The sequence below is a fragment of the Engraulis encrasicolus genome, chromosome 15 (assembly GCF_034702125.1).
Source record: "Engraulis encrasicolus isolate BLACKSEA-1 chromosome 15, IST_EnEncr_1.0, whole genome shotgun sequence".
In the NCBI taxonomy this organism is placed as follows: Eukaryota; Metazoa; Chordata; class Actinopteri; order Clupeiformes; family Engraulidae; genus Engraulis; species Engraulis encrasicolus.
This window is the reverse complement of record NC_085871.1, coordinates 1,670,897-1,692,500: the sequence shown is the minus strand read 5'-3', so window position 1 is coordinate 1,692,500 and position 21,604 is coordinate 1,670,897. Positions and strand designations below refer to the sequence as shown.

Below are 21,604 nucleotides of genomic sequence, written 5' to 3'. Positions count from 1 at the left end.
CTTGTGATTAGGTCTGGTGTTAACTAGGCAACACAGATGGGATCAAATCACTGATTTGCATGTCACAAGTCTGAAGTCCTTCCAATCAAGTCAGAGTCAAGTCACAAATTAAGACACATTTGATGAAGTCAAGTCCAAGTCCAAGTCTCATTTTTCCCAAGTCCTTAACAAGTCACCATGTATTCTAAGAACAATCTTGACAATACTTATTTTTTATCATAAAATCATTACCTCTCCACACTGCTATGCATGCTCACACCCCATCGATGTGTCCTTTGAGCAAGATGCTTAACCCCAAGTTGCTCCTGGTGGCAGGGTGGTAACCTGCGTGGCAGCCACTGGTGTGAATGAGCAGCTGATCTCCAAAAATTCTGTGCTCCTGGACACGGATGTTAAGGAAACAAAATCCGTGTCCAGGAGCACGGATTTTGCCAAAATTCTGTGGTCCTGGACACGGAATTGTTTTCCGTGATGGGCACACGGAAATGCTTTACATTTAATCACAGCACTGTGTTAACTCTATCTTTAGAAAATACATACCAAATGCTAATCCTAAGCAAAATAATGCTATAGCAATTTAAGTTGTGCCCTGACCAAAACATTCCCTAACCTTAACCTGTCATTAAAGACATATTTTTGAGAAATACCTTTTCCAGTTGGTTGATAGGCTATCAAATTAATATATTGAATGAAAGAATACTAGCTGTGCCCAGACCAAAACAATCCCTAACCCTAAACTGTCAGTAAGATTTATTTATTTTTGAGAAAAAATATTTGACTGAGGTGAAAGACTGTGGAAACATAGAGCTGTGGGAGTATAAAGAGACAATTCCGTGTCCAGGAGCACGGAATTTTGGCAAAATCCGTGCTCCTGGACACGGATTTTGTGTCCTTAACATCCGTGTCCAGCAGCACGGAATTTTTGGAGATCATGTTGCAGCGTAAGTGTAAATGGGTGAATGTGAGGCATACAATGTAAACCGCTTTGAGTGCTCGAAGGAGTGGAAAGGCGCAATATAAAGCAGTCCATTTACCATATACAAGTTGGATTTTTGCCAAATACTACAGTATAACACCTACAATTTCAGGTTTCTATACCATAACATGATGCTGCTTCCATTACATCTCATGGCATTCAATGTGTTTTTTCCACCATGCACATCCCCTTGTATAGGTGTGCACAGATAGGGGCGAGGCAATGCTAAAGCACCTTTCCCCTTGCCCTACTAGACAAAAAAAGGCCTTTTTGAAAGTTCTAGTTTGAAAGTTTTTAGTCACATGTGCTCCATGTTGACATGATAATCTACAAATGCTTCACGATCAAAAGCATGGTACAATAGTGCCCTGATGTAATATACATCCTCTATAAGGCAGCCGAAAGATCCACATGCCCCCAACCCCCCCTTCAAAATGTCTGTGCACGCCTCTGTCCCCTTGTTCTGATCAAATAACTCTATTAAAGCTATATAATTTTCTATTGTAGATAGTTCTATGTATTATATGTATTATATGTTGCATTTGAAAAAGATGACTTTAAGAGAAAACCATGTGACACAATGTTATTCAAGCCACACCTGACAGAGCTCAGGTAATACCTGAGCGAGCCTGATGACGCACTGAGGCGAAACGCGTTGTTCGCTCTAATAAAACGAGCATAAAGTCAAGAATGTGTGCGGTAGACTTCTTTCCTTTGAACTCTATTAAAGCCTTTCATATAACTGTGTTTAAGCAAAGCTAGAGTACCTCTGAACAACATTAGAGATATGAACAGAGATGAGGGGAAAACACACCTATTTATACATTAGAGACATTAGATGTTTAACATAAATAAGTCAACCCGCAGCCCAAATAGGCAGTAAAGTAGGGTGAAACGCCACCCAGTGGTGCAACAAGTTAACTGCAGATTAAAGTCATATTTTTCACAAGAGACGTTCACCACCAAACCCATGACACAGTGACTTTGAAGTGCTATGCACTGATTGAGTAGCTTATACCACTCTGTCTTGGGGGTGTGTCTATTTGTCATCTGGCTAAGGCATTTCATTCAGCTGCTTGGGATATTAGTGTTGCCATTCCACACCAGCAGGTGGTGGTGGTAGAGGTCAGTTTTCTATTAGTTACTTGTGTGTGTGTGTGTGTGTGTGTGTGTGTGTGTGTGTGTGTGTGTGTGTGTGTGTGTGTGTGTGTGTGTGTGTGTGTGTGTGTGTGTGTGTGTGTGTGTGTGCGTGCGTGCGTGTGTGTGTGTGTGCGTGCGCGCGCGCGTGCGCGCGTGCGTGTATGTGCCTGTGTGTAGAAAGGATGAAGATAATATCATTTATAGTGTATGCGTGGGCATGCAGCCAGGGAGTCAGCTCTGTTCCAAGGATCTCTAACCACCCCCAACACTGCTCTACCTCTTCAAAGTACCACACCCCCCAAGCCATTGTTTCATTTCATGGCGATTGTTCAGCTTGGCCATGATGAGTGTAGATTTCAGCCACTCAGCTCCCCTTACTCTTTCTGAATTCTGCACAGAAATGCATACCTCACACACTCGTGCATTTGAACTACATTTTATAAATGTGTGTAGCAGACACAAAACAATTCTGATGTCTTAATTCTAACAAGTAGAACTGCTGCACAAAGCCTGTCAAGGCTTTATTATCTTTACATCTTTAAGCTATTATTAATACAGTCTAGTTGATAGCTCAGTGAAGATTTACATAGGGGTCTTCTGCAGATCAAGATCTAGCCATTCCACATAGTGCATGTTGGCAAAAATCAGTGGCAGGCAGGCAGTTAAAACGTATAGCGCATGACTTCACCCACACACTGGCAAAGCAGGAATGAGAACATGCACATGTGTGTAGGCGTATGTTTTAAACACCCTGTAAAGCCTAAACCATGAAATAATAAACTGAAAATTCAGATTTTGTGGGTATTATTTACTTCAACATTGTGCCCTTAAAGGGGTTTGCCACTATTTTGGGGCTCAGTACGATTAAAGACTGAGAGCTAGTGAGAGTCAATGGATCACACATGCTACAGTGATCCATTGACTTTCACTAGCTTAGCTACATACTCTCTCTTTTAACTTGTCTTAAAGCAAGATAACGCCTAACATGACAAATAAGACAATTTACCACCTTAATAAATCCCGGCCAAGGATTTTAACTGTATTAAGCCCCAAAATAGTGGCATACCCCTTTAAACATAATGTACGTTTTTTTTGACCGTTTGGGGATATAAAATGGATCATATTTGATGCATCAAGCTTTCATGGAACCATGCCATTTTTAGGTGGCCTTTGTTTAGGTGTATTTTACATTTACCACAATATAGGTGGGTGAAATCTGGAAATATGTAAAAAATTGATTGAATGGTTTACACGAGTGGTGTTAAAACTCAAATTGACCGAGGTCCAAAATCTAAATCTGGTCGTGAGCCAAACTCAATATTTATTTTAAAAAAAACAGGCTAAAATTGAGCACACACGTAATACTTAATATTTAAATTTCACAGATTCCCATCATTTACGTAAATGTGCCTGCACATACAGTATTCTGTTGCACATTAGTGAGAGGCGTTTCACCTGGGCCCATTCCTATTCCTGTGACACACCAAATTTCATGTTCAATGCTGAACGATGTATGCTAGCCTATGCGGGTCAACTGCAATACACATTTGAAATTATCTCGCAGGTTAAATAAAACAAAATGTCAGTATTGCCCTTACCACTGCAATCAACAATCAACACCAGACATGTAAGGCCTTTATTCCTCTTTTAAAGGAGAAGTCCAGTTTTTTGAACATTAAGGCCATTTTCTGAGTGGTCTGCAATGTTTTAGAGTCCCCCTCACCGTTTATTTCATGTTTGCTGCAGTCTCTGTTATTTGGCTGATTTGGATTTGATCTCAACCAGCTTTAGAATGGCCGTCTATGAGCACCTGCAACTCTGTTCTTAAAATCACCTTAAACATTTGTTTTCGAAAGTCTACAGCTCACAAAGTGGTTAGGGGTGTTCACTAGCAGTCCCTAACAAGTTTCAAGGCGAAATATGGCTTCTGTCATTTTTTATTTGCCATTTTGTGAAAGAAAGTGAAAGTGAAAGTGAAACTTAATTTACAAATTGCTACATAAAACACACATAAAACACGACAGATGCCATATTTCGCTACAAAAATTGCTAAGGAACACCAGTGAATACTGCTGAACACTTGCTGAGTTGCATATTCTTCAAAACAAATGTTAAAGGTGATTTTAAGAACAGAGTTGCAGGTGCCCATAGACGGCCATTCTAAAGCTGGTTGAGATCAAATCCAAATCAGCCAAATAACAGAGACTGCAGCAAACATGAAATAAACGGTGAGGGGGACTCTAAAACATTGCAGACCACTCAGAAAATGGCCTTAATGTTAAAAAAACTGGACTTCTCCTTTAATAACAAAAGATAAATGCTACTAGTGGTGTAGTCTACGTAGAACGCGGGTATACGGAGTATACCCACTTCTAAATTTCAGGGATTTCAGTATACCCACTTAAAATTGATTGATCCATTATTTTGAATAGCAAAAATACATACAGTATACCCACTTAAAAAAAATGCTCAAATATACAGTATACCCACCATAAAAAGTAGACTACACCACTGAATGCTACAGAATACCGGTAAGCTAAACATTGTATTTTTGTGTTTTGATCAGCACAGTGTTTACTTCCTCTGGGACAAAAGCCGCAGTCCTTATGGATCTATTGTTAGCCGCAAAGTGTAGTAAACAGCTTATTCACTTCTCTATATTAAGTGTAGTAAACAGCCTGTTCTCTTCTCTATTTTAAGTGCCTGTTGCCCACACTGCCCTAATGTTGGATGAGTGCCCACTAAACCCAGGGTAAGTAAAGCAAAAGATACATGCTGGAAGAGATGGATAAAACATATGGTTTCCTGGTTACGCTCCTTCTCTAATTTCACTGCATGTTATAATTGTAAAGCATTTAGCATGTGACAAATACTAATCCTTGTAATGCTTATATTCCTTGTACATAGACATTAGCCTACTTCAAACAATTCATGTACAATTAAAACACAAGTGTTGCCATGTCATGCATTGTACCAGAGCTAGCCTCTGGCCATTTTATACATGAAACATTAAAAAATATGATTAACACTTTAAAACTAGAAATGCATTCTCACAGAAAATGCTGGAAGCGGGCTTGCCTTTTGGGGCAGAGATGAAACAAAGTACTATTGAGAAAACAAAGCTAAAAGAAATCTTGGAAAAACTCCATCCACCCAGTCAGAAGTTATGGGCCAAACAATTCAGCCATCTTGGATTCAGCCATCTTGAAAGTGTTGTAGCTCTGGGTTTTGGGGATATACTAAATGACATACATGGTATTTTAAGTTGGCTAAGGAACACTGCATATGATATAATTTTGAAAATCAACATGGCTTCGAGCGGGATTAGAACTCACAACCTCCATATCTGTAATCCAACCCCTTTGCCATTGATATTAAATGACATACAATACATGATATTTGAAGTTGGCTAAGGAACACTGCATATGATATCATTTTGAAAATCAACATGGCTTCGACTGGGGTTCGAACCTCCAACCCCCATATCCCTAATTCAGCACATTTGCCATTCATACTAAATGACATACATGGCATTTTAAGTTGGCCAAGGAACACTGCATATGATATAATTTTGAAAATTAACATGGCTTTGACTGGGATTCGAACCCCCAACCTCCATATCTGTAATCCAGCACATTTGCCATGCATACTAAATGACATACATGGCATTTTAAGTTGGCCAAGGAACACTGCATATGATATAATTTTGAAAATCAACATGGCTTTGACTGGGTTTCGAACCCCCAACCTCAATATCTGTAATTCAGCACATTTGCCATCCATACTAAATGATATACATGGCATTTTGAGTCGGCCAAGGAACGCTGCATATGATATAATTTAGAAAATCAACATGGCTTTGACTGGGATTCGAACCCCCAACCTCCATATCTGTAATCCAGCACATTTGCCATGCATACTAAATGACATACATGGCATTTTAAGTTGGCCAAGGAACACTGCATATGATATAATTTTGAAAATCAACATGGCTTTGACTGGGTTTCGAACCCCCAACCTCAATAGCTGTAATTCAGCACATTTGCCATCCATACTAAATGATATACATGGCATTTTAAGTCGGCCAAGGAACGCTGCATATGATATAATTTAGAAAATCAACATGGCTTCGGATGGGATTCGAACCCTCAACCTCCATATCTCTAATGCAGCGGCATGCATTACCACTAAGCCAAGCAGCTAATTGTCATGCATAGTCCAGCAAGACTATATTAAGGGCCGTACACACACGTCGCTGCTAGTTACTCGCTCAGCGAATGAACTCAATAGAATGTCAATGGGTCCCAGCGAGACTCGCAGGAGAGTAGGCGAGTACTGTGCAAGCGATGCGATGTGGGCGGATTCCGAGTTGAAAATATTTTATCTTCGAGCGAGGCGAGTAAGCGAGTAACCAATTGGAATGCAGAGTTCGGTACTTCTCGGCTGTCCATTGGCAGTTAAAGCCGCGGGAACCTTCAGCGAACGTTCCATGAAAGAGTGGCGAGTAGGCGAGCAAGCGAAATGCTAGCTTTGTGTGTGTACGCCGCTTTACATTGCATTGCAGAGCTGAACAATAGACTTCTAGAATGGTTGCTCGCACCTGCTCGTTAAGAATAGAATCTTGAGACAGTGACAGTTGAAATGGAACCCTTCACTGGCTGCACCTGTTGTGATTGACTGAAAGACAGTTAGTATTGAGCTCTAAACTGGGGAGAAAATGAGAATGAGTTTTTTGTCTTTACAACATCGTTGTAAAAAAACTAAAAGGAGTTGGCACGTGTCCTTTTCACAGATCGGAGTCATGCTTGTGATCTCTCTAACAGTCTTTGAATGAAGTTTATAGGTTAAAATTTTCAGGCACAAATGGACCTCCGTGTGGGACATGCGCTGATCTCTTGAAAAATGCACTTTTCGAAAGACTGGGATTCTCCATAGAGCCAGGCCTGTTTTTTTTTACAAACCTGCCATTTAAAAAGTATTGGGAGTTGGGAGATGAAACTTTGACAATTAGGAGACATCCCATAGAGCTCGCTAACAACGCGTCAACTAAACTTCTAGGTGAAAGTGTTGATGTTTTATGACCGAAAAAGCCTCCTACACTCTAATCTCTAGAGTGGCGGAACTGTCGTTCATGAAGGTTCCACCATGGTTTTGAATGGGGACCCAGGCTTTCACTAAATCGCCAAAAACGGGAAAACGACAAGAGACACGGAGAAGCCTATAACTATACGCGATCTCCAAGCCGAGCCGGTCGTTTTAGTGTTTGAACGGTGTCTCTATCTCGAAAGGCCTAGGAGGAGATCCATTTTCTATTTTACTGCTGTCCTGCACAAGACCAATAATAAAACAGGACTTAGAGATTACTATAAACGGGCCTTGCTCTGCAAGGGCCATGCTCTGCATGGTCCTTGCTCCGCAAGCCCGCTTAATAACAGGCAACTATAAATCACTTATAAAGTATTAGTAACACTTAATAAACATTGAACTAATTATGAACAAGATATTTACGAAAGGTTGTAGGCCTATATGAGTAATACATAATATGTAAATACTATTACAAATTATTTATAAAGCTGCTTACAAAGCAATTATAAAGTATAAGTAACACTTAGGAAATAATGAACTAATTATGAAAAAGACATTTACATTGTTTATTATTAAGAAATAATTAGAGATGCACCGGAACCTGATTTTTAGGATCCTGCCGGATACCGGATCCACTGCTTAAGATCCTGCCGGATCCGGAAACGGATACCGGATCCTACGAAAGGGTTGAAACACATAGCCTACTCACACACGTGGGCCCTTTTTATCACGTTGGCTCAAACTATTTTGACTGAAAAGCCTCGGCTACCGGATCCTGAATCCTGGAGCCGGATCCGGATCCTGTTAAAAACCCTATTATCCTGCCTGCCGGATCGGGAACCGGATCTTGGATCCGGTGCATCTCTAGAAATAATATGTAGGTCTAAATAGCATTACAAATAATTTATGAAATTCCTTACAAAGTACAAACGTATTAATGAATTATTATTGGGGTTTGTACATCTGATATCGATGTTCTTAATACAAGTAGACCTACTGTTATTGGTCACATGCATAAGCACTAAAAGTAAAACATGCAGTGGAAAGATTAATAATGGATAATTAGGCCTAATGTGCTGCCTCATCCTTATTACCTATGTTTAACACGTACCCTTCTTCAGACAGCACATTGTTATGTTTACTGTTTTGTCATTGTTTTTGGAGAAATTAAATTCCATGTCATGCGAGAGCATATAGAATATAGAACAGCTTACAAATTCAGATGAATTGTTTGTACAACAATCATAACAATCTTCCACAATCATTAAATGCTTGAATGCTTTATTTCTGAGATATACATTTGAATGCATTTTGAATGCATCCACATTTTGTATTATTATATGTATACGTATATATGTATTGTATTTAATCATACGCACTGTATTTTGAGATTATGAATCTTGATAGTAGATAGTGAATCTTTCCATGGTTATGGTCATTGTGCATGTAAGATGCAGAGCCATGGGAGTAAGAGTTAGGCTAATCCCATTGACCATAGTGTTTCGTTTTTACACAACAATAGCGACTCAAGGAGCCTTTGATACACAGATCGCCATTGACATAGTTCCAAAATAGTTCCAGGAAGTGAGCGTCGAACACAGAAAGGGCAGTAATGGTTCATGTCATTTATTTTCATTCATTTTTACTTCATCTTTGTTTGTTATATAGTGGTTCTGTGTTAGTCTCCAGTGACAAGAAAGCCACTGCCCAGAATTATTTGACTCTACGTATGTGAAGCATGTCACCAACTGACTTCCTGTACCCCGGTTGTCACAACTTTGAATTCCATGACTCTGGCTGTGTTGGAACAGCACGCAGCAGAGGGGGGCATAGGCAGAGGATCAGGAAACTGTGTTTCCTTGGGCAGGGATCATTGTGATTGTTTCTAAATGTGGAGGCCGCTGATCAGAGGTTTTAATCAGGGAGGGAATGTTTCTTTTTATGGACACAATGTCGTGTTTATTCATGGCAGACTGACTCATGGACTGACGCCTTCCCAACAATAACTTTGCATGGTAAAAGTCATCTACTAAAACTGTGCAAGGTTAATATGTGAAGGGTGAAGCTGCAACGTCCTCCACTCTTTCCTGGTAGTGTGTGTGTGTGTGTGTGTGTGTGTGTGTGTGTGTGTGTGTGTGTGTGTGTGTGTGTGTGTGTGTGTGTGTGTGTGTGTGTCTGTCTCTGGTGGGGAGGTAATAGTGAGATGTTTGAGTGAAGATAAATAGACGTCAGTGCGGTGCAGGCGGATACTACAAAAGAACAATCTGCTCACTGAGCTGTGACCACCATAGGCATTGTGCTCCAGACAAAAAGCAGGGATACAGGGGGTACTGGGATGATACATGGAGTAAGGGGTATAGCAGCGAGGGAAGAGAATGAAACGGAAAACATGAATGGCAGTGGAGCCTAAGGAGCCAACAACAACAAAAAGGCAGAGTGAAAACAAAAACACAGAGTGAATGAGAAAGGGAAAGGCAAAGAGCACGCACAAGGGAAAGAGAAACGTAAGGGGAGCAAGGAAAAGCAGATTGACAGAAGAAGCAGAAGCAGCAACGCGAACAAGGGGGAGAGAGAGAGAGAGAGAGAGAGAGAGAGAGAGAGAGAGAGAGAGAGAGAGAGAGAGAGAGAGAGAGAGAGAGAGAGAGAGAGAGAGAGCAGGAGGGAGAGAGAGAGCGAGAGAGGGAAAGGGAGAGGGAAAGAGGGAATGAGCTGAGTCCACAGCAACTGCACAGAATCCCTCTTACGCTAACGCAGTAAGAGACTGCCTGTGGTAGTGACAAAGCTTTCCTGGATTACAAAATTATGCTGTCTTCAGCTCCGAGGACAGGCACCATAACTGTGAGCACACGCAGTAAGACTGCAAGGCTGTGGTAAAAAAAAAAAAGAGGGAACGATCTGAAGGTGGAGGAGAGAGATTTGCAAACACCATCTGTGGAGCTGTGTAGGAGACGTCCACTTACACAGCGAAGCTGCTGCCTCTGCTTCTCCCTCTCCAGGCTGCATACCCTTCTCAAGGTTGAGGTATGTGCTGTATGTGATGGCTGATAATGTTGACTTGCATGTCTTAGAGAAGAGATATGTTTGAGGATTCTGAAAAGATGGTTATGTATTTTGCACACAAAAAAAAGACAGGCATTGTGCGTGTGTACAGTATGTGTGTGGGTTTCAAGTCTCTGCTGCTATCAACGTCTGTGCATGTATGTCAGGGCTCATAATAGGTGCTGTTTCCATGGAGAAGCAATTTCATATCGTGCCACTAGTGTAAGAATCAGGTTGTGTATTCAGCTGTGTATGCTAGATATGTCTCCTGTGGACAGACACACATTTGAAGGCATGGCATAACAGCTGATAGGGTGGAAACAATCTGGTCATGATCAAACAATATGAGGAAATACAGTTTGTCTATGCCATACCTCTAGAGAGGGTGCTTGAAAATAACATGGTCCTTTCCAATTGTTGCCTGATTTTTTTTACATGTAGCACTTTATTGGATCTCAGCTCAACATGACTGACTGTTTGTGGTGTCAGTGCAGGTTGCAAGATGTGGAAGTGCAGATGTAGGGTGAAGTGGTATGTGAAGTGATGAACCCTGTTCTTGTCAGCTGGGATAAAGTTGTCTGGTTATTTTACCACTGTGTGCTGGTTGACAAAAGGTTGTCGCCATGTGGATTGACAGCTGCTATGGCAATAGTGACAGGAAGCAACTAAGATGCTACAGTGATCTGAACACTCCTCATGTGTCCTGCAGAGACAACATACTGACAACTAACCAGGCCACATCCCAGCAATCAATTGCTGTAAAAGGACAATCGACCATGGGGTGTTGTGTCCTAAATCCATGCATCCAGTGATATACAGCAGGCTGCATCTATTCACACTGACTGCCTGTACATGGAAGAAGTTTTGCACCTATTTAGATTACACCCAGTAAGATACGGCCCCCGTTAGCAGAATGGCAATGACTAAGTCATAACGTATTACTGTAGTGCCCTGTGCACTGTCATAGTGGTGTAGCAATATATACATTAGAAGCTGTCATTTCATTGGATAACATGAGGAAAGGTCATGAGTAGGATAAATAAATAAATGGATACCATATTGTTTCAATGTGGCATTCAAGCCCGAAGCATTTTGATTAATGAGACAAGAGTTCAGTCACTTCTGATTCATCTGTTGGATAATAGCTGTAATGGGCAACCTGTATTCAGAAGATACAATCCAGTGCCACATATTCCAGGTGACCTAGTTTTACCTGTCCAAATGCCATAGTAAGGGTGAATTTACGCAACAGACACTTACCTGCCCATGTACAAATTAAATAAAATTGTTCATTTACTAATCCCAATACAATTTAACGGTATATGGAAGCGACAAGTTAACACTTCATGATCATGATTTTCTTCTATAGACAGATAGTAGAACTTAATGTGTATCTCGTATCTCTTGGAAGATATTAATCATCATGTTCATAGGTATCTTGATGAGCTATTGATTATTGACAACGGATTTAATCCATCGAAGCCAGTGTAAACTGGATTTGTTGAAGAGAGAGAGACAGAGAGAGAGAGAGAGAGAGAGAGAGAGAGAGAGAGAGAGAGAGAGAGAGAGAGAGAGAGAGAGAGAGAGAGAGAGAGAGAATTGATAATGTGAGTTACAAGTTTACTTTGCTCAAATAATCAAGCGCTTTCAAATCAAAATCAGAATGACTAAGGAAAATACAGACAGTTTATGTCGTTCAAAAGAGTTAATAGAATTCAAGCCGAATAAAGCAACGATAGGGGGGATGGGCATCTAAATGGAGTTTGGGTCCCTGCGCAGGATACAGGTTCTTCTCTGAGGGACATTCCATTGCAGCTCCACCGTCTTCACTGAGGCAACGGGGCATTGACTTTGAACTACCACATTACTCCCGTGCATTGGCCCCAACAATCCCTCCCCCAACCAAGACAAAACTCCATTTCTAAGGGACAAAAGTCACAGCTTTTTCTATCAAGCCATAAAAGACAGGTGTCATTTTGTGCACATATTTAAACAAGAGAGAATTGGAATATTACGATATTGTATTATGTCGCTTTGATGCAACACTTGTATTTGTCTCTGTGTTCATTTAACACAGTAAGACATGGCTCCTGTTATAAATTAGCTGTTGCCAGAATGGCAATGACCACGTCGTAATGTATTACTAAAGGCCCTGTGCACTGTCATAGTGTTGTAGTACTATGGTAGTCAAGTTTTTTTCAGCGTTCCACTGGTGGAATGGTGTGCATTATGGGGCTAGATATGTAGTTTTTCCTTCATTAATCTGCAAAATGTTGCATAAGCAACACATACAAGGTAAGAGGATAGTAAGTGTTCTAGGACTTGCCATCACAATATACTTTTCTTTCTTTCAGGTCACTTGAGGCAACAGAGCAGTCTCGGGACGCCCTGTTGGTTCACTGAAGAAGGAGAGAGACACCATGTGACTGCTAGATGCCACCTGTAGAAAGAGGCAGTATGCTCCTCTTTGACCTGACACTGTTGCTCTGCATTTGCTCATTGCCTTGCCCTCTTCATGGTCTCTGGTTCTTAGACAATCAAATCACAGCCCCACCACAGAAGAATTCCGATAAGAAGGGAGGTGGATTTTGGAATTCTCTTCCATCAGTGGGCGACATTGCAGGCCTTCCACAGACCTTTTTGAGTTCCTCACTGGAGGTCCTCAACAGGGCAGTGGATACGTCCGTAATCACCAGTACCACAAAGGCCCCTAGAAGTCCCCCCTTCATACCAGAGCTGAGCACCTCTTACATTTCGTTGTCCACACAGACAGGGACTGAGACCACCACCACACTGCCGAGTACAGAGTCAAGCTCTATCTTAGGTGATCCCAATGGGACAGATAAAACAGCAAATAACAATTCAGGTCAGTACAATCATATGCCTGTTGACATAAACACTGAAACGAGTTCCATAGAAGGGTCAGATTGGACTAACACTTCATACCTTCCAACACAGACCACTTCACTTCCAAAAACACCATATAGCCCCCCTGTACAAGGCACAGTGTCTTCTCACACTGCAAAAAAATCTTACCATTTGCTCAGAACCAGAAAACCCAAAGTAACAAATACACCTGACACACATCGTGACTCTAACTTCGATTTGGACCTATGGCCACCAACTAACACAAGCAAGAAAGGCGCTTTCCACAGAATATCTGAAGTAGGCCTATATGATACCCAAGAATACCTAGCACCCACAGAAATCCCTTTCAAGACAGAGACCACCACCATAAGTATGACATATGGTTCTCAAAGTGATGCTCCCAAACACAATTTTGGATTACCCTCATCATGGACATCATTACAAAAAGATTTTACAACTTCTTCTATGCCAACTGTTGCTAAGTCATCATCTTCCAGTGAAAACGATCTTACAGCCCAGTCCACAACCCAGGGAAAAGATATTGTCAATGCAGTACAGTCTGTTGTCCCTTGGAGTCCTCATTATGAGGATAAAGACAGAAAACTTCAACCTCAGCAGGAACCAATGGGAGTGACATCACCAACAAGGCTTGGAAACAGAGAAGAGTGGATGGATGCCACACTGGGGTCTACAACAGCTTTGCCTTTTACACATGAGCCAGAGGGTAAGATGCAAAGTCTGCATAGTAAAGTTTGTTTAGTTTTAATTCCTTCATATAGTGTTAATGGAGTAGAATGAACACGTGGTCAATTTCACCCCGTCTCCTATATTTCTAGACTATGAAGAATATGAACATGTCAGAGCAAAGATTAAGATAGGGAGGTCAGTAGACAGAAAATACATTTAACACCCCAAATGTCATTAACACACGTCCCCTCTACAAACATACATACCGGTAAACCAAACGAAGATCTTCTCCAAAATGCTCTCCATTTTAAAAAAATGTTCAAAAATGTAATGTGTTTTATTGTTTTTCTCTTGTTAATATCATTGAAATTAGTGTTCTAAAGTTTGAATTCATTATGGAAATATCAGATAACATTAACCCAGTTCCAATTTTCCTGATGATGTCTTAAAATCAGATTTAAAAAAATATTCATGATAATTGTATTTAAATGGCTTTTATAGCGTTTTGGGAAATTCCTCTAAAGATAGCCAAGAAGTGAAATGATGAGAAGATGAGGGTTTGTGTTTCCAAGGTTTCCATGGTAAAATGATGTTGGTACAGAATTCATATCCTAGGTGGGTGTCCTGCAAACATACAGTAGTATGCGTGATTTGTGTGTGTGTGTGTGTGTGTGTGTGTGTGTGTGTGTGTGTGTGTGTGTGTGTGTGTGTGTGTGTGTGTGTGTGTGTGTGTGTGTGTGTGTGCATGTGTGCGTGCGTTCAACTATCCATGTGTGGATACGAGTATCTCCATAGGGAAAAAAAACGAAAAGTTCCCTTGGTAAAATGTTATTACTGGGCAAACGAGAAATGCCAAAATTCTTTACTGACATGTGTTAGATTGTGTTGGTATGGGCACAGTTAGGGCATAGTTATAATAAGGGGTATGAAGGGGAGTCATGCAAAGTCTTTGTTGTTTATTATTATTATTATTATCATTATTGTTATGATTATTTACTATATGCGTGGGTATGGGAGCATCACCATAATAAATTACCAACTCATTCAGAGAAATCAGTCAGTAATGAGGCTTCACATAGGTCAGCTTTCACTGTTCCACTGGACTATCAACACCTCTGCTTGCGCACACTTGAAATGATTCATTTTTCTCCCCTCGCATTTGTCTTGGTTCCTTTCTTCCTCTTGTTTTGTCTGGCACAAATTCATTATTCCTTCAGTGTCCTGTGTCTTCAGTCAGCATCTCTTTAGTGTCATTATGACCTCACACTTCCAGTGCAATAACTTCTTTCCATCTCTATCATTTCATGAAATCATCATCACCATCATCACCATCATCAATCCAAGAGAAAGAAGTTATGACAAGAACTTTCACATGCATCTCTCAAAAGCTAGTATGGACATTACTGGTATGCAACAAGCAGTTCACTGTTTTTTCACAATGTGGTATTATCTCTTTTTCGTTTTATTGCGCACACTTCAATGCACAACAATGCACACAATGCAAAACAAAGCATCAGCAACATCACAGATCAGTTGGCCCTGGCCTGAAAAATGATATTCATCGAATTGACGTATGTCTGTCTGATGTGTCTTGGCCCATAATGATTAATTTTAGGACAAAATCAGAGGCATCCCGACCGAGGGGCAACTTATTGATTCCGTAGTTGCGACCTCTACCTTCAGAGATGCTCCTCTGTCACACAAGCAGCAGCATAACATACACACACACCCATCCTCCAAGCCCATAACATATACACACCCATCCTCCAAGCTAATCCTCCAAGCCCATCTTCAGTCTAGACTAGTGTTTCTCAACGGGGGCTCTACGGCCCTCCACGGGGCATTAGGGAGCTCTCTGTGGGGGCATTGAGAAGGAGACAGCTGAGAGGGGGGTAGTTAGATACAAATGGGGGACATTATTCTATTTTATTTTTATAACACTAATACTAAGGGGCGTTGGCAGGCTTATGATGAGGTCAAGGGGGCGTTGGTAGAGTTATGCCGAGGTCATAGGGTGTTTGTTCAAAAAAGCTTGAGAACTGCTGTTCTGGTCTAGACCAAGGTCAATAAAATGGAGAGAGGGGGTTGGTAACCAGGAGGAGGCGGGTATCAACGGCGGGGTGAGGGAAGACGGAGGGCTGACTATGGGGGTTGGGCAAAAATTGAAATGGAAGCTGTTGAAAATTGGACTACGTGGTAGACATTTGTTTGTATGGTAGCCTATGCTTACCTTTTAGGTATAATTTCAGTGCTTCAAGTATTTCGGTTGAAGAGGTAAAATGTTTGTGCCAGATTATTATTATTATTATTATTATTATTATTATTATCAACAGGTTATATAATGACGCCACACTTTGTTGAGGTTAAAGCAGGTTATTGGACTGTGTTTAAACTGGTGCTGCTATTCAACACCAGCTATGACCACCCAGGAGATTAAACGTAAGCAGATAACGGAGCTGTAAATTCATTTTTAAAATACTAGTAATCTTTCTATAATGTCCATAGTTCATAGAGAAATGCCACATCTCTCACTAATCGCTCAGTAATAAATAGGGTATCTCTATTTTAAATAACCCCTTAAACTCATGTTGCATGGTTAAACTCGTGTTTACATCCTAAATGGTCATATTGGTGTCAGGACATGATTGTCCATGATTCACCTTTAAAATTCCTGATTATGTCATTATAAACAGTATTTTGATTGATGACAGATTTATTTTGACTTATAGTACCATCAGTCTAATTCTGCTTGGATATGATATTATACACCCGTCATGTCCCATTATAGTTCAGAAAGATTGTCCATGTACTGAATGTGTTATCAGGATTCTGGCCACCACAGTGCAGCAACAAACATTCACCCTCATTTAGACCACAAAAGGCTTTTTCGAAATAGACATTCTATTCTTTGTGCAGGAAGTAGGCCTATTCACGTGTGAATACTGAGTGGCTGGGATGTGAAATCATGTCAACTCCTCAGTGGACTTGAACTTGGCTGTGAGAGTACTTGAATTCAAACCTGTGGAGTGGGGAGCACCATGACACAGCTTTTGTCCAGAACTCATTATATACGAAGCAATTACAGGGATTAAACAGTGCACATAAAGTCCCTGGTGCGTGCGTGCGTGCGTGCGTGCGTGCCTGCGTGCGTGCTGCTATAGGGACATCTAACCCTGGGTACATAGAGTCCAATAGTGCATGCTATGTCATTTTTAATAGGCCTATTCATTGTGTTGGTGTTTTCGTGTATGTATTCACAAAGGGGGTGGGGGGAAGCATTTCACACACACACACACACATGCACGCACGCATGCACGCATGCACACACACACACATCATCTTGAGTGTGTGATGTTTATAGACCGTTTCTTCTGCTCATGATAATGCTCACATGGTGCACATGGTTTCTGTTCTTTCCTTTCTCGTTTCTAATGCAGAAAATGAAGGTAGTGACACAACTGTTACCATGGCTACGAATGGAGCTGGAAAAGAGCGTTCGTCATCCAGTACCACTTCACCACTCCAGAATGCTGGTAATGATGCCATAGAATCAACTACTTTGCACATTCTTTTTCATTTCTATTAATTAAGAGTTTCTACAATATTAAATTGAGTGATATGCATCATTATTCGTTTTCCAATACGTGTCGGAGAAGTTATTTCGGATATTAAAGGTAAACACTGAACTTGCCTGGCATCAAAGCTGACAATGCGTTGCCTCCAACAGATCATAGCCAGTTAAAACAGGCAGTGATTCTTCTTCCCATCCTGCTCCTGATTCCTAGCCTGATTATCGTCGACATTCAAATCAAATGAAGCCGTTTTTTTTTTTTTTTAATTATTAGAAAAGTACTGTCTTCGCCAACATGATGACCAATCAAACTACTTCTTTTTGCTAGCCTCAGCCTTTCTGCTGTCTCCACTGCCCTGTCAAAGCCCACCCCAAAGATTCAAACAGGGCGAAAAAAAACTTGCCGTGATTGGTGGGCCTGGGCTGGTGCCTGTTATGGCGATGGAGTGGAATCCCTTTCTTCAGCCCCTGCTGAATGAAAATTCATGTGCGTGTGACTGAAACAACCTGAATGGAAAATTGAACAACAAAAAAATAAACACATTTTAGGCCATTATGTCGCCCTTACAGAAACCCTGTCTAAGACAACTGATGCAACACCCTCCAGAGTCACAGCCAAACCACAGGGTGTAAAAAATGGCAACTTCCGTCCTCCCACGCCTTCTGCGACATAGGATCGTAATTCTAAATGCAAACAACAGATGTTGGCAACATATTCTTAGAGCTGACTCTTGGAGTGACTGTGAAATCACTCCTCTTTGTGTGCTTCTGTGCCCTCTCAACATGAATTTGCCACTGCAAATACCTTAGTTTTGTAGTACTGTGGATTACAAAGTAATGGAATTGTACCAATTTTTGCTCAGCAGATGTTTGTGTACTGTATGTGGTAGTAGTATGAATTATTCAACTTTTTCAAGTTTAAAAAAAAAACCTTTTGTTTTTATGTTGACTAAAATACAACATATCTTGCTTTTTTCAGACACAACACTCCAACCAACAGAGGAGGACTGGGGGACCGCTCCATCAGACAGCAACGTTTCCCTGCTCCCCGACTGTAACTCCGAGCATTCTGGGATCTGCAACACCAGCGATAACTGGGACTCCATGTTCCCATCTCACAAGGATGCTCCAAACACCACAATGTTTGTCAACAACCAGTCAAACGTCAGATTCCCGATGCCAGCTTCTGCAACATTTGTAGGGCTCTACTCGGACTGGAATAGTGCCATGGCAACATGGGGACTGGCTTGGGAGGCGCATATTTACGGCCTGGGTGTGGTGTTCTCTTTGGTCACCCTTTCCTCAGCCCTAAACCTCCTTTGTCTGCCTCTGCGTTGCCCATCAGGATGTGGCTATTTTGCTCTCGTCAGCATCTTCCTGCTGGCAGCTGGCAGCACCAGATCCTTCGCCCTGCTCTACGACGCTTACGGGTACCAGGACCGGCTGGCCTCTACCGAGGCGTCCCTCTTGTTATATGAAGCTCCCTACCCGTGCATGACGGCAGCGTTTGGCCTAGTGTTCTTGCTGCTCTCCATGCGATCGAGAATGCAGCTGTCCTACTCAGCCTTCCAAAGGCCTTGTTTCTTAGCCTGTTTGGTGTTGCTTCATTTCACAGCAGTGTTTGGCCCCGTGATGTTGCTCAGTGCAGAAAAGCAGGGCGCGCCAGTCTGCCTCTTCTACTCCCTGCTCTCCAGGGGCGCTTTTGTGGCCATGACCCTGTTTCTTTCCACCGCTTACTTTGTCTTCTACTTTTACGTACGGGCCGACTCTAAGCACATCTACCACCTCAACAACACTTCCCCTACGCCAGCAGAGCGCTACAACCGCTGTCCCTTCGCAGAGAGTCATGAGTGGGAGCGAGCAGCAATTGCGGTTTTCCTCTCCGCCATCCTCTCCCTGGTGTGCGCTGGCCTGCAGCTGTATGGCATCATTCACGCCCTGGGATTTGCTGGCGGTCCAGAGGTCTTCACACCCTGGCCCTGGTGGTCTTTTCAGCTGAGCTGTCGGATTTGCGAGGCCGGAGTGTACCTTGCCCTCGCCATGGTAGTGGCGCAGCCAATGTACTGTTCAGACCACCTGCTGCAGCAAGGTGACTGCTGGACAGAACTCCTGGCTGCCAAGTCTCCCATCATCCCCGGGACGTACCAGTGGACCTTGAACCAGCAAGAGAAACTAGCCATTTGTGATACCATTTGTGGACACGGAGAGACAGAGTGTCTTCCCTTGTACTCGTTGGTCGACGAGCAACTCGGCAGCAGCATAAATGGATTGGACCTTTTGTATCATAGCAACCGTGCTCTGGCCTATCGAGATTTTGACCTCGACTCCGCCAATGTGATTCTCGACACAAACGAGTCGTCCTGCGGCAGCGACTCCACCACTGACCTGAGGCCGCCGTCGCCAATCAACCTGCGCCGCAGCATTGACGAGGCGCTCTTCAGTGAGGACCTCTTCCCAACCAGCCTTTTCAGCCCCATCAGGCCGTTCAGCTGCACTGACCGATCCTTTGACACCCACAACGCCCTCGAAGCTCAGTCCAGCTGCTTCACCCTACCCGTCAGGGAGAACATCCCATCAGACTCTGGTCTGTTCAGAACCTCCTCGTGCATGGAGATCCTCGTCCCCAAAGGCTCTCTACCCAACTGTAACCAAAATGAAGCATCCACACAGATGGACGCACCACCTGCTGCCATATTGTCTAGCTGCTCCTCCCCTGAGGCCTGGCGGGGACGTTCCTCAAGCACCAACTCACCATACAGATCCTCTCTGGCCGACTCGTCGTCAGTTCTGTGCTCCAGCCCGACAGCAAACCCACTACACTCCCCACTCAGCAGCTCAGGCCCAGCAATGTTCTCCGACTATCAGAATAAGTACCGTAATTTGTGTCCTGCGTCACAGAATAGTGGAGATCAGTCTACAGAGCTGGACCAGTCTGTAAAGGAGGAGTTTATTAGTGTGTGTCGGCAGATAGATTCGTTGAGCATCTGCAGTGAAACTATTGACTTGTGAATTCACACAAGCAGGCTATTTCTAAACACACAATTTGAAAAAGTGTGCGTTTCTTTTCACAAAATGCTTATATAAAACTGAACCAATCAATATACTTACTCTATTATCAGGTGCTAAAAACAAACGTTTTAGTGGGAATGGTTATGTATTGTGTTGAATGACGGTAGATTGTGTGTGGATTCAAAGTACAGTTTAGCTTGTTTATTGAATCAACATCCAAATGTGTTGGAAACTATTGATTTGAAGAAAAAAAAGGATGTGGGTGTTATTGCATCAGAGATTCTTCAACTGAATGAGAATCTTGTACTTTCTTTTCATTTTGTGGAGATACTTCTAAGCTTGATATCTTTTTGAGGGCCCCATGAATGCAGAGCTAATGTATCTAATATAAATGAGGCCCTTTCCTGGCTAATAAATATATTTCTACAATAGTCATAAAACAACACTGGCACCAAGGACTGTGAAACCTAACCCTTGTATATATTTTTTCAAAGATAAAAGTATAGTACATGCAGTGTTTGAGAGATTTCTTATGAGTGGTATTGGTGGATTACTGCACACTTGTTTGTACAACACAATATTGTGATCAATATAAATACTGTGACTAATAACTACTGAGGTATTACATGACTTAAACTATATTCAAATTTAAAAAGGTTTAAAATGTATTCATATTTTATATAGATATACATATTCAATAAATACTGAAGGTATAACTACTTCATTTCAGTTTTGTACCATTTCGTACTGCTTGAGAAGTGTTGCTTTGTGGAAAATATCATTCTATACATAACGGGTTTCTCGTATGCAGACATTTTGGCTGTGCGCACAGCTGAGGATGCCTCAGATTGTTTGGGAGCTGCTGTCATTCAATAAATGCACTTATATGATTGGCTGCTTTGCGAATTACTCCTCACATCGCACAGGTTTGTAAATGAGAAACCCAAGTATTGAAGCAGCATTATACCGCCCCCTTATGGTGGCATTAGGAACATGCTGTCAAAAATAGGCTGCTATATTGTACCGATTGTGATCAGATGGTTCATACTTTGAATATGATAACCTATTTCTCTTCCAAGATTTATAATAGTCAATATTGTAAGCAAAAAGAAACACATGTAGATTTCCACATTTTCAGTGTGCATGTTATCTTCTTAATTTGCTGGTAAAATGCCTTATGAAAAGGATGAGATGTATAGAGATAATGTCCCTATAATAAACTGAAAAAT

General features: G+C 41.8%; 1 protein-coding gene across 1 annotated transcript; it reads left to right on the top strand.

Moving 5' to 3' along the window:
* Positions 1 to 9,460: 9,460 nt before the first annotated feature.
* Positions 9,461 to 21,527, top strand: prrt4b (proline rich transmembrane protein 4b). The gene is made up of 4 exons (XM_063216782.1): positions 9,461 to 10,222; positions 12,595 to 13,832; positions 17,233 to 17,328; positions 18,346 to 21,527. The coding sequence occupies exons 2-4, from the start codon at positions 12,674 to 12,676 to the stop codon at positions 20,373 to 20,375; spliced, it is 3,285 nt and encodes a 1,094-aa protein (XP_063072852.1). The 5' UTR covers positions 9,461 to 10,222; positions 12,595 to 12,673; the 3' UTR covers positions 20,376 to 21,527.
* Positions 21,528 to 21,604: the final 77 nt, after the last annotated feature.

Excerpts from the sequence above, each read along its gene's own strand:
- prrt4b (XM_063216782.1), top strand. The coding sequence starts at position 12,674 with ATGCCACCTGTAGAAAGAGGCAGTATGCTCCTCTTTGACCTGACACTG. Across the intron at positions 13,833-17,232 it reads TTTTACACATGAGCCAGAGG|AAAATGAAGGTAGTGACACA; the intron begins GTAAGATGCAAA and ends TTTCTAATGCAG. Across the intron at positions 17,329-18,345 it reads TTCACCACTCCAGAATGCTG|ACACAACACTCCAACCAACA; the intron begins GTAATGATGCCA and ends TGCTTTTTTCAG.